Below are 14,399 nucleotides of genomic sequence, written 5' to 3'. Positions count from 1 at the left end.
CCAAATTGCAGTTCTTTGTCTCATACCATTAGCCATTTTTTCATGCTTATCATGAAATAATATAATGCAATATAAATTATAACATATTTAGTAATGGTGCTATAGGCATCACATATAATAGAAGACCTGTTCCAAAATTTCACTGTAGTTATACAGTGAAATTAAATGTTAATGAATATTTCAGAAAGCTGCACAGGAACTAAATAGCACAGGGACTCTTAATTATTTACTATAGAAAAATGTTTCTTCATAAAGAATCAATAACTGCCAAGGAAGATTTGGAAAAAAAATATTTCTCAAAACAAATCCTCTCCTCGTAATCACTTTAAAGGGAGAGAGAAACAACCTCTATTGGTTCTTGAAATGAATGGGAAATTCCACCTCTGTGTCTCTGAAGTTTTGTGATAGAAGGAGGTCAGTTTTCTCCACCTTGAACCCATCAAGTATGAGAGAGGAGACAAGATCCTAGGATGGGTTAATGACATGACCTCAGTGCTTTGGGAACAGGATTATGGCTTCTGTAACAATTTCTTACCTGCAAGAACATGGTGCTGGTTGAGGAAAACCATGCTTATAACTGTGGCTCCCTATGATTAATATGACCAAGCTCAGTAATTTCAAGGCAGGACAGATATAAATGTAATCCTCTGAATTGAGAAAAGTTGTACCGAGACCACAGGGTGTACATTGTGTGCCTGTGACATTGCATGTAATAATGTAAGTGCATAATTCATATTATTTGCATCACAACCTCATGATGTCATTGGGGTTTGCAATGGAGAGCCGTGACCAAGATCTTTTATCTGCAAGGGTTTACATTAGTTACCATCGGTATATTTCTATACTTCCTATATGGTTCTCTTAACTGAAAAGAGGTCTCTAACTTTTTTGTTTTACAGAATGATGTACAATCTTTACATCCATATGAAGCAGCAGCTTTGAAGATCAGAAGGAAGAACTATTTCAATGTCACTGTTGGGGAAGCAGTAACAGTTCATGCTTATTGCTTCTGTGCTCAAGGAAACTGAAGTATGTATACCACAAGAAAGGCAAGGCCCATAGCTCAATAGTAATCACATGATTTGGATCAAGAAGACTCTCCACCCTGGGTTCTTTCTCCAACATCTCCATTAGGTCTTGGAGAGATCTATTTATAATATGACTCAAAAACAGATAAGATTTATATTCTGGATTAATGCAGAAAATATGATTTCATTATATCTGATTTTATTAAATATTTAATGTTATTAATACTTGCACAATAACATATGTTTCCAAGGTCTGCAGATTTCTCTCTAGCCATGGAGAAATATAGCAGAATCTTTATTAATGCTAATTTAAAAGCTGTACGCTAAGGCAGTCTTTGAAGATCAGCTAATACTGCCTGAGAAATAAAAACACTTCATTGGCTATGTAATTTAATTACAGCACAATCAAATATTTTCTGAAAAGAACATACCTATACATTTCTTTCTCTTTAAAAACAGTCCCTACTGTGTCCAGCTTGTTGTATAGATGCAAAAATAACCTGTAAGGAATGTCAAAGCTGAAAAGAGAATTCGTACCAGAGAAGATGGTTGATGAAAACCTCAATAAGGTAACAATGAGGGCCCGGACATGTTACAGCAACTGTGTTGTTAAGTCCAACCCATATTTGTCTCTACAATTTGGCTTTTGGGGAATCCTGGACTCTCATTCAGCAAGGAAAGTTTTTTCTATCACTGCTGCTCTTTCCCATCACTTCATCACTAAACTGGTATGTGAGCTTCTTCTTCACTTTCTTGACCTCTCCAGTCTTCCCGTAATTTCGCAATGCCCGTGCCATTTTTTGATAGGTCATTTTCTTGCGGTTGCCTTTCTGAATGCCCCAGCGATGAGCCAGTGCTTCTTTGTGCTTAGAGGAGAACTGGAATGTGCCTTTTTCCTTATCCACCCACCAGATGCTATCCTTCATATCTCCGCTCCGAAGCAGATCGAGAAGAAATTGATACAATCGGATTTTCTTCTTACTACCTATATAAGAAATAGAAAAAGCACTGCATGAGGGGCAATAGGAATATCAGAAGCTTCTTTATATACAACTGACAGTGGTTTGTAATGATTGCATTGTAACCAAGTACTATTTATTTATTTATTTTTAATTTGATTTATATGCCACCCTTCTCCGGAGACTCAGAGCGGCTTACAATGTGCTCAGCAATAGCCTTCATCCTTTTGTATATTTATACAAAGTCAGCTTATTGCCCCCACAACTGGGTCCTCAATTTACCTACCTTAGAAAGGATGGAAGGCTGAGTCAACCTTGAGCCTTGGCAAGATTCGAACCTGCAGTAATTGCAGGCAGCTGGTCTTAATAACCAGCTTAATAACAGGGTGCCTTAGACCACTGTACTACCAAGGCTCTTTTTTTCCATACACTTGCAAACTAATGTAGGAATTCAAACCACCCCAGAATGCTAGAGAATTCCTGGAAGCCTGGCATTCAAATAAATCAGCCATCAACAGGCACAGAGACATAAACAACATGTACATATCATTCAAAAGAGACAATCGAAAAGTCAAAAGAAACAAAAAAAACCAAAAGAGTTCCTCCCAGCAATCAACATCCAGATGAGCAGAGATTAACATCAGGATTAATATTAAACCAACAATCAAGAAGCAAACCATACCTAATTCAAGGAACTGCCAAACAAGCTAACAGTAAACAACAGGCAATCAAAGAATCATCAAGAGTACTCCCTCCAACACTGACAGGGCAAGCCACTAGTATATAAATGACAGCAAACCTCACTCCCTACTAGTATTGATGATGTTATCTGATTTGCAAAACGTCTGCAAGAAAACAACCAAACTCAGAGAACACTAAGGACTCCACAGAATATACAGTATAACTGTCTGGATTTAAAATCATTGTACATAATCATAATGAAGTTTGATGTTGTCTTAGCATTATATGTAAATATAGTTATTGTATATATTTAATAAACTACAGTTTATGGCATATGGATAACCCTTTTCTGGCTGAGATTGCGCCATTCCCATCTTTTCATCTTTTGAGGCCCATCACACATATGGCAACAATGCAGTGATGTTCACAGAGATGGCAGGATCAGGTGTTAGCTCTGACTTTATTAAAACTAGGAGCATCTATTTTCTATTTGCTATTTTATCAATTCTCTGGAAAATCTCACAACTAGATTCTGAGTTTTGCTGCTGTATTTTGTTAGGGTTGTGGAGGGGTATCACCTGAGTGAGATGTTGGGTTCTCCAAGGACCATGAAAAACAGGGTGGGAACTTGCAGGTTTATCCATAGGCTGCAGGCTGCAAAACTTAGTATTGGATTTCTCTCACAGTCCAAGCCAACGTGGTCACAAATATCAGTGCCCAGATACTGGACAGGGAGGGGACATGCTCATAATGATTTAAATAGCCAATAGAAGTGGAGCAGATCCAATGGTGGAATTCAATTTTTTTTTACTACTGGTTCTGTGGGCGTGGCTTGGTGGGCATGGTGTGGCTTGGTGGGTGTGGCTTGGTGGCGTGGCAGGGGAAGGATACTGCAAAATCTCCATTCCCACCCCACTCCAGGGGAAGGATACTGCAAAACCCCCATTCTCTCCCCACTCCTGGGGGAAGGATATTGCAAAATCTCCATTCGCACCCCACTCTCGGGCCAGCCAGAGGTGGTATTTGCCGGTTCTCTGAACTACTCAAAATTTCCGCTACCGGTTCTCCAGAACCTGCTGAACAGCACCCCTGAGCAGATCCCTTGACAACACTTCCAGCCTTGACACTAAGATGTGAGAGATTATTCACATGGCAAGGTTCAGGAGAAGAGGGAAAACACTACTAACAGTCAGAATGCATTCACAGCAAGCTGGGAGATGAGATGAAGGCAATACCATCAGCATATGCCCCTTAAAAGTGGTTATCAAGGTGTCTTCAAACTGCCAGTAAGCAAAATGTGACGATGAATCTGTAGTTTTCACTTGAAACCTAGATTAAGGAATTAAATGAAACATTTTCTTTTTAAAATATTTGAAAAGTGGTTTGAAGGGAAAACAATCAGATGTCAGGGTTCCAAGTAACACCCCCAACGAAAGAAGACTCCAAGGCTAGAAGTTCCTCAAAGTTCCATTTTATTAGAGATGTCATATTGGCACATCTGGGAAAACCCGAACCTGAAAGCTTCCAGGTTTTCCCCACCCAACAGAAAGTCCAAGTCCCTGCCCAGCACCCACAAGTCCATCACATGGTCCAATCACAGCACCATCCCAACTGGAGGGGCCTCCCAGTTCCAGCCCTCCAGGTGCAGGGCAAGATGTTCTTGACTCTCTGAGAAAAGAATGTTATTATTATTAATTTATTTATTTATCACCCATGCTCCATACAATCCCCCCTCCCAATTTCCCACAGTAGAAAATAGGGCAGACCTGAAGGCCCTATACAAAAGATGGCTTCCAGGCCTGACATCAGAGCCACTACCAGGTGATTAAAGACCGCAATCAATTGGATTCCACTAGTTGGTTGGAGAAAAAGAGAAAAGCCAAAGAAAACCTGGCACCAAATATTTCAGGAAGACCTGAAAAGGATCAGTCTTAAATGGAAGGATGTGGAGACTGTAGCTGTGGCTCGAGAACTGTGGAGTATGTCTATAGTTCAATGTGCTTAGCACAAGATGCGGAAAAAACAACAACAACAAGATAGCCATGAGAGAAAACTTAATAAAGATAGGGAAAGAGTTATCAAAAGAAAACACCATTTCAGTTTTGAGATAGTAGAGTTATAAGGGTAAGTGATGTCAGAGAAGCAATGATAGAACAGGAAAGAAGAAAAAGTTAGGATAAAATATAGAATTCAGCTTCCGTGGTATAGTTGCTAACCTGATTCTCCATTCATAACCCCAGGAGTGGGTTCCCCAACCTCAGTCTCGCCATCTGATACTTCCAAGGGTGGACTCTGCCTCTCTAGATCTTCTTCATCAGAGCTGCGCTGATGAGAGGGATACACACACATGCGAGGCACAAAGGCAACCTGTTCAGAGATATGAGCTTGTCAGATAAGTCATACAAGGGGAAGGTGTGCCAAGAATGAAGATGGATAAAGTAACCTTTCTTTCAAACATCTCCTAAAGCAGCTGCAAATTTGTGTCTGCCTTATCAGGCCATCACACAGAAAGATGGAAAAAGGCAGGCTAGCATTGAAGGAAAAATACTGGCTAACTCTGTTTTTGTTTGTCATTAGGTTACAGAAGCAAAGCTCTCTGCTTCCTCCTAGGTACAGGAAATAAGTGACAAAACTTATTAGACCTGAAGCAAGAAGGGGCACGTTGAGAAGACACAAAATGGCTCTTAGTTTGTAACTTATTCTAGCAGTCAAATCGTGGACTTCTGAGGTTTTTTTGTTGGTGTCGAAGTTGTTCCAAAATATCTCACTAAGGAATGTGCAATTAAGTTGCTTCAGGGATACTGTGATGGGTGGTTAATGACTCGGCAGATTAACTGGAGATGACTACAGTGGAACGGGCTGGGATTGGGTAATATTGTGTGTACATTTCCTGCCAGCTCTTCAAGGGTAAAACTACTGACCTTAACCACAGAGTCACCTTGAGCTCTTTATAGTTAAACTGCAGCTTAAATGGAGGCATTAGATTGCCCACCAACATTTAATTTAAAACTAAATTCAGAGCAAAGGTCCATCATGTGAAACAGCTAAAGAAGACTCAGGGAAAGCAAGACCTTTATTTAAGGCTTATAAAACATCCAGAGAGGAGTGACCAGGGCCGGATTTTCCTATAGGCTAACTAGGCTTCAGCCTAGGGTCTCAAGATCAAGAGGAGCCTACATTCAAATTGTTAGCAAAATTAAAATTACACTTTCACTATAGGTGAAAGGGCCTCATAAGTGGAATAGCCTAGGGCCTCTTTTCATCTAAATCCGGCCCTGGGAGTGACTGAGGCAAATTTTTACTACAGTGGAAATTCAGTGACAGTTTGGAAGCTCTTCCAGTGGTGACATTCTGAAAAATTTGGGGGGGGGGGGAAGTGAAACATTTCCATTTATGCTAATGAGATGTCTGTGAGTTTTGCATGGAGAATTAACTGTCCCTAGTATTAAACTGTTATACTTTGGGGAAGAATGAGAAGGAAAGAGCTGACATGGTGAAGCTGAATTTAAAAGAATGATGGAATATATATCTAAAATCTCCATTCCATTCTTACTAATCTTTTTTTAAAGTGTGGTTTTAAGTGTGGAACACCATGTTCTCAGTCTACTTGGGGTGGAGAGAGAAAAAGGTACTTTTCGGAGGCAATTCACCTTCAGGAGAAATCCAGTTTAAAATATCCTATGACTTTTTGGTGCCATATAGAGATCATCCAGAGGTTGGCAGCCCAGATATGGTATGCCAAGTTTGGGATTCTGCTAAGAAACCATCTTTACTGGCAGGATATTTTTCCTAATGTTAAACCAGAAAAAATGCTTCTGCCGATTCTCAGAGCACATTTGAACAAACATTGCTATTCAAATTATTCACATTATTCTAGGAATTAATGTGTTGCCTCTATTCTACTATTCCAGGTGTTGAATGTATGGTTTTAATGCTATTTGACAGAGAGTGAGCATTTTATAAAGGGAACAAGAAATATATTAACTACAGTGAGTGCCTATAGCTGCTTGGTTACACCCAACACTGGCCACTAAGAGTCAACATTTAGACCAACAGTCATGTTCCCTATGCAGGTGACAGAAGAACAAGAATGAAGAAAAAAATATGAGCGCTTTCTGTTCCCTCCTATATGGAAAAAAGTTTGGGTGGATACATGATGACGGGGATGATAATATTTTAAATGTATTGGCTGCCCAATTCCAACTCCTTTACATTGCAAAGAAGAGAAGACAAAGAATAAGCAGCTCTTTCATTCATGGTTACTGAGAATGTCTCTCCTTGGGCTGATAGCTGATCAGGAGAGTATTTTTATTGCAACCCTGGCAGGGAATAGCACATTAAAAATAAACTGTTCCCTGGGTCTCACTCTGTTGATTCCACCTGCTATTTCTGGTTTAAAAAAAAATAACAATCCCCCCTCCCCAAAACTGATAATAATATAACTTCAAATGATGCATTTAATTGCGTGGATAATTTAGCCCTTCTGTTAACAGCCTATAAAAGGTGTATCTGCTTTTTAAAATATTAAACAAAAGTGATATAATCCTAAATACCGTATTTTCCGGAGTATAAGACACACCTTTTTCCTCCCTAAAAGAGGTTGAAAATTTGGGTGTGTCTTATACTCTGAATGTAGCTTTTTCGAAGCTTTTTTCAGCCCTAACGAGGCGCTAACAAGGCGCTAGCGAGTAATGTGATCTTCCCAGCTTTGCCTCTCCCTCGACTTTCCACTGTGCTTTAACAAGGCGCTAGCGAGTGAAGCGATCTCCATGCTTTGCTCCAACTCTCATCTGTTCTTTAGAAGCTTTATTTCAGCCCTAACTAGGTGCTAGCCGAGGGAAGCGATCTCCCTGTGCTTTGCCTGCTTTTCTCATTGCTGCTTCCTCTCAACTGTTTGTTTGTTTGTTTGTTTGTTTGTTTGTTTATTTATTTATTTATTTATTTATTTATTTATTTATTTATTTATTTATTTATTTATTTATTTATTTATTTATTTATTTATTGTTTATATTTATATACCGTCCTTCTCCCGAAGGACTCAGGGCAGTGAACAGCCAACAGATAAAACACAAGAAATACAAAATTTAAAACCAGTATTAAAATCCAATTAAATTAATTTGGCCCACAATTACAAGCACCCCTGTATTAAAGCCCATAATTAAACAGTTTAAAAATTGAAACAATTTAAAAGAGTTTAGGCCAGCCCGGTTTGTTGGAATAAAAACGTCTTTTTATTCTTTTTAACTGTGCCTTAGAACCAGCAAACTAATGTGCTGAAGCTGACCAGACTAAGTATGCTAGGCAGATGAATGAATACCTAGTAGATAGATCCCCCCCCACTATTTTCCTCCCCAAAAACTAAGCTGTGTCTTATACTCCAGTGCGTCTTATACTCCGAAAAACACGGTACAATGCCTTTTGTTCTCTTAAAATGGTCTTTGTGGTGGTATTAATTTGTCCTAGTATTATTAAATAAAACATTATAAAATCCGCCTAGAAAAATATCTACATTTGGTTTATCTGGGCTCAGATATGTACCTGATGGTTGTGGTTGAGTCCAAGATGTGTGACAGGGATCCCAGAGTCAAGAACGTGCATTTGTTCTATCTCCATGTGTCGGTAGAGCTGCTGGAGTTGTGGTGGCTGTACACTTTGGAGCTCTGCAAAATGATTGTCTCCAAAGCTCTCAAATTCAGTGTGCAGATGATGGGGATGATATTCCCAGTAGTGGTCCGACGGAGTTAAAAGCAGTTCACCTGGTAACACAGAATTTAAAAAACCCACACACACAGTTGTTCATATCTGCACAACAGAAAGACGATTGCTAAATCTACCAAGTTCATATTCAGTCCATGTCAAGATTAGATCCCATGTGGAATATATGGAATTTGAATTATGTTCTAATATCTAGGGCAGAAGATTTGTGTGTGTGTGTGTGTGCAGAATTCAATAGGACTTTCAGCAAGTTCCACTTGGATAGTTCATTGTTTGTAGTTAATTATGATGTCTTTAATAGCATCGTCCTTGGTTGAAGACATTGGGGTGAGAATTACATGCCTGGGGAGCCATTGCTACTCTTTACCTAATCAAAAAAGCTGAAGGAAATGAGTGGAGAAACAGCCTTGATCCAGAGAAAGAAAGAACAATTTTGGGAATGAGGAGAAATGGACGTCTGAGCCTAATGGTGAATGATAAGTGTAGCATTTACAGTAATAACGCCACATGGCGGCTATGTGTACTGTTTGGAATTACTTCCTTATAGCATAGCTGTGAAGGTGCCAACTTGGTATGTGAGTGGCATAAAATCCTGAAACAAACTAGAATAACAATTGTCAGACAGTGTTAGCATTTTAAACAATCTACACAGTCCGGCTATCTGTATACATTGACATCTGGCTCATTACTATAATTTGGTATAGCATTTTCCGAAACAGCTCCATGGGAAATGGATGCCATGCAAAAATGTCATTAGTACAAGAATCAGAAGCCCTTTTCCATAATCTGGCTGGTTCTGTTGATAAGCTATTTATGGTTGCAGGAGCTATATGAAAATTAAAACACATTCCAGTTCTTTACGATATACAATAATTGATAATTGTCTCTGGATAAATTAAAAGTTTCATTTATAAGGCACAAATTTTATCAGTATGTTAAGAAACAAAAACGGATTTTAAAAAACCAACAATGTAATTCTCTGTGCCAAGAAATTTAATAGCCTGTTCTAAGTTTGGACTCAATTTTCCAACATGGAATGAGGCAACACAGCTGTTTGGTTATCCCAATCACATCCAGACAGTTGCTTACATTTCTGACCCATATGTATTAGAATCCCACAAGCTTTTAGTCCTACTCCTAATAAAATGTAATACTGGTTATCAAAAATGGAAAACTTGTTGTAGGAACCCTCCCAAAAGATGCAAACAAAAATAGCCTCATATTTGAGAAAATTGTTAACTTGTATGCAATTCTGATGATTTGAATCTGAAACCACATGAAATGTGGTAAACTTGCAAAATCTGAAACCTTTGAGAAATGGAAGTGTTAAAAGTGTCTGAATCAATATACCAAAGCTGAAATTGTCTACACAAGAAGTAAATACTGTTAACCGATGATTCATCTCTCTTCCTCTATTCTGCTGCAGCTGCATTCTTTCTAAAAAATTAGACTCCGCTCAATCTTTGTCACTTTGTCACTGAAAAGTAAGGTGGCCTTAACAATATTAGCTTTGTAACCTAGTTATGCTACTTCTTAGCTTCCATTTTAATGCCCTGTTAACTATCTCTTTGGATGATGGCAATCCATTGAATATTTGAAAATTGGGCAAAAGTTTCAATGTAGAATTTTATTTAGAAGGAAGATCAGGCCATACTCTGTCACCTAACTCTTTTCTGAATTCATTTTAAACTGCTGCCTTTTAACCTTTAAAACTATTCCTAACTTGAGATCTTGGTACTTGATCTTCTGTTGATGAATCACCTGTTCCCAGATGTATCTATGATGATCTGAAATAGTCATCCAAGGTCCTTCTCCCAGTGTCCCTGATAAGCGATGTCCACAAATGACTGTACTGATGAAGGGCTTCTCCACAAATGTCCTTCTCAAAGTATTGAATATTCGCCCTCAAAAAGTCTGGGGCCTTATGTAATGTCTTTCCAGTGCAAGACAAATGTCTAAATTTTGTCCAGCTTTGTGTTTTTAACATTTTATTTTTCTGTTTTGCGGTTTGAACAAAATTTATGCTGTAGAATTAAGTTCCTCTCCTCTCTCATTATAAAATCACCATTTAACTTTAGAGTAATATTTTATTGAGTTTACTCTAATTCATTTTTTGTGGTTGTGGATATTTTATATTGAAAAATCTCCCAGAAAACTACTCTATCTCTCTCTTCTTTTCTTATTGTAAATCCTGTAATGACACAAACAGCTGCCAGCATTGTGATCATATCACTCTTCACTCTCCTTTGTTATGTGTGTTGTGGCCATTTGGTGCTCTGTGGTACTAAAAAAAGGTGAGATATGACTGTCTACATCACAGTCTGGGGATGAGAAATGGCCAATGTCACGAGAATGAGGGGAAACTGGGGTTGCCAGCCAAAGTGTAAATCATTAATGAAGAAAGACTGATGATCAAGACAAGCTGGAAAAAGTTGGTTGCCAAATATTTTTTTCTATCTGTTTATGCTGCTGTAGTGCTGCATTATTGTAAAGTTGGGGCTCTATATAGTTTCCTTTCAGTTGAGTCCCTAGCTCAACATTTTTATATGGCTTCTAATATGGCTTCGTGGCATATTTTGTCACTTAAAAGCAGTGTAACCCTGTGGTTATCCTTAGAATATGTGTTGTTACAATTGACAATGCTTCATTCAGACTTAGATTCATATCCTTAGCTCAATATCCTTTTAGGCAGCAGCTTTAACAAGGGTCACATATTGTCTGTTCCAGTCCTCTTCTCTAGCTGGAGGAGATGAGATTTAGATTTCTTTCATTCCTTTTTTCTATCCCTAATAATAGGTTGTTCTGATGGTTGTACATTTATATAATTATATAATTTTTATTTCTTCCATTCAATCATATCCAATTGATTCTTGGAGACTGCCTGGCCTGCAGTTTTCTGGCAAGGTTTTTTTTAGAACTGGTTTGCCACTGCTGCCTTCATAGGGCTGAGAGAAAATGACTGGTTCAAGGCTTTGGACTAAGACAGCACTAGAACTTGCAAGGTGGCCTGACTCTTGCTTCAGTTGCTGGGGACATGAGTAGGAGTGTGTTCTTTTGTCACTGCTTGTGAGCTTCAGAAAGTGTCTGGTGGCCTCTATAAGGGACAGGAAATTGAACAAGGTAGTCTTTGGTGTACTAATCCATTAGATTTCTGGAAAGGATAATTTTTTTAAAAAAATCACTAGGAGGTATGTGGCTTTTTCATGTGGGAGTCATTTTGAAACGGTCATGTGAAGTGAAAGAGGATGTGAGAGAATTGTTTGGTATGGAGACGAGGAGAAATGGCATGGCATTAAAGCAAATGGCATGAAAATGTTAAAGGAAAGAGACAAGGCTTAGTTTGCTCAAATTCACTGCTAAAGTAAAGACTGAAATAATGGTCCAGTGGTCTCACTTTTTTTACCAATTCTGTAGAGTTGTTCCTGCCATAAAGGGCTTTATTTTTTCCTGATGTGTTACTACTAGATAATAATAGTAACCTTTGACCGACATATTACCGCTAGGTAGTGAACATAGTTCATCTATTGTTCTTATATTTATTCTAAGTTGAACCACATTAATAAAGGAATGATTACCGATACATATATTTTCCCCTGACCCCTCCCCGCATGTCTGACTTGTATTGGATATCACTTGGAATCCTTATTTTTATCTCTGTAACAATTTACTAACATTTCATATTGACAATAGAAAAGAGAAGAGATTCATTTGTAAGGAGATAGGAAATGGAGGATAAAGGATATGGAGTAAATATAAATGAGAGAAGTACAGATTCCTGTGCTACTTCTCTCATCTTTTTATTATAGAGATATCAAGCTCTTCTGTATTGACTAGAAAATTAAAGTTATCTTTTTTAGTTGTCCAGCTTCAGGTGTCTCATTTACACATAAGATTGTTATATATATTGTTAAGTTTTGAATAGGACCAATTAGAGGAAGAATTTCTTTCTGAAAGTTATGCACTATGGTGAAGTGTAAATATTTTAAATAAATATAAGTGCCTGCCATGGGAGGTAAGGGGGGGGTGACAAAACATGATCCTACAATAAAAACTCCACCCCTTATATACTTGCATGTGACAGTGCAACATAATTTGGACAGGGCCAAATTTGTCTTTTTCATTATGACACACATTTTGTCATTTCGTTGGGACTGTGGATAGGAAAGGTTGCTTATGTAAATAAATACTTTTACTTTCTTTATAAAAGTGAATGAACATACTCTATATCCAGAACAGTCCAGGGTGATAATTTAAAGTCAAATGTATTTAATGTCAGTTACATAAGAGCCGAGGTGGCACAGTGGTTAGAGTGCAGTACTGCAGCTACTTCAGCTGACTGCTAGATCAGCGGATCAAATCTCACTGGTTCAAGGTTGACTCAGCCTTCCATCCTTCTGAGGTGGGTAAAACGAGGACCCAGATTGTTGGGGGCAATATGCTATTTAGTATACTGTCTTTGGTGTAAGCCGCCCAGAGTCCTCGGAGAGTGGGCAGCATAGAAATATGACTAATAAAATAAATAAAAATAAAATAAAACAAGGAAGGCATTACTTGCAGTCATATGTTGTGCTAAGCACAACATGGTTTTCTTTGACTTTAGTTTAACATGTTGCAAACTCAGTTGCTATCCCTTATAAACTGTAGTTTACAACTTAGCAACTGAATCCACTCAATTATGGTTTATTCAGTAAATAACCAGGTCAAAAAAACTGTAATTTCCTTACACTTGGAGCAATTATTTCTAAATCAGCTGGAATGGAAAAACAGCCCATGATTTCCAGTCCAATTCCTTTCTGTTAAATAGGGCCATTGCTAATCTAATTTTCAACACAACTGGGACTATAAAAATTTAAGCATTAGATAATGTTTGCCTTTTAATTATTATTTCTTGTTTGCAGATGAATTCAATATTATTCTTCAGGAGGTTCTGTATTTTGGCATTTTAACCGTATATGGGAATATACCTGCTGGGCCTGCTTCACATTTCTTGTTGTGCCCATCCCCTTGGTTCCCAGTCATGGAGAACATCTTAATCTGCTTTCCCCAATTCTTTTACCCCCAAAGATACTTGCAGAGAATGTTAACTCCCAACATGGTCAGCCAGAGCACATATGAACCACCCTATCTAGAAATTTGGGGCTTGATCTTACAATCAAACATGCAGAGCATCACCTCTGAATCATGTTCTGAATTCCACCTATATTGCTGTGCAGATATTCTTATCCTTTCTTATTATCAAAAAATAGTGTGCAAAATCTAGAAGAGTGATTTGGTATTATTTGTGCTTAACCGGGAAGTGCTTATTTATTACTGCCACCTCTGGAAGAATCCAGGACCCAAATTTGGCAGGTAATAGTTATCACGAAGATCTTTGAAATGCTGTTGTATCAATTAATTGTTTCAGAAAAGTAGTGTTTGTATCAAGTTAGGTCAAAGTGCTCTAAAACTATTGTTGAAACAAGGTAGTTAAAAAGCTACATGGATTCATCATCCTTCTTGAATGACTGTAAATCTGTTCCTCTGGTATTCCCAAATTTTGGGCAATTTACTTACCACCGTGACTGTCTGCTTCATTGTTGAGATACTGGTAACTATCATGGGACTGTCTATAGAGGTCTGATTCATAAGATACCAGGTCTTCAGAGGGCTGTGTAGAGAAGAGATGATTGTCCCATATGAAAAACAAAGACCAACATTCCCCTTTGTCCCTCGAAAACAAATAAGACATTGAAACATGAGGTTGATACGGGCCTCCAGAAACTATACTTCAAATCACAAGAAAGTCTTTTTGAAAATTAGCAAAGATGTATTTTTTTAAATATACAGTAGTCCTTTCCTGTAACCATGAAGCATACAGGAATTGTTTTCTCTGCCATTTCAAAAGTGATCCTCAAGCATTTGTAACGGGCTATATGTCTTGGCTCTTCATTTCAATTAGACATGACATTCCAAAATGAAATATCAATCATGGAAAATAATTGAATATCTTAAAGAATTCTCCCAATATTTAACAAAT

At 38.1% G+C, this 14,399-nt stretch overlaps 1 protein-coding gene across 1 annotated transcript in view; it reads right to left on the bottom strand.

The window, feature by feature from the left end:
• Nucleotides 1-1,207: 1,207 nt before the first annotated feature.
• The window catches only part of SPI1 (Spi-1 proto-oncogene), a 32,248-nt gene continuing 19,056 nt past the window's right edge, over nucleotides 1,208-14,399 (bottom strand). The window contains exons 2-5 of the mRNA XM_034417545.3: nucleotides 13,937-14,030; nucleotides 8,207-8,424; nucleotides 4,885-5,035; nucleotides 1,208-2,013 (exon numbers count right to left, since the gene is read on the bottom strand). Coding sequence (XP_034273436.2) covers nucleotides 1,697-2,013; nucleotides 4,885-5,035; nucleotides 8,207-8,424; nucleotides 13,937-14,030 — 780 coding nt within the window. The 3' untranslated portion in view covers nucleotides 1,208-1,696. The remainder of the gene's footprint in view (nucleotides 2,014-4,884; nucleotides 5,036-8,206; nucleotides 8,425-13,936; nucleotides 14,031-14,399) is intronic.

This window comes from Pantherophis guttatus, chromosome 1 (assembly GCF_059756535.1).
Source record: "Pantherophis guttatus breed Tessera chromosome 1, ASM5975653v1, whole genome shotgun sequence".
In the NCBI taxonomy this organism is placed as follows: Eukaryota; Metazoa; Chordata; class Lepidosauria; order Squamata; family Colubridae; genus Pantherophis; species Pantherophis guttatus.
This window is presented reverse-complemented; position numbering and strand designations above follow the sequence as displayed.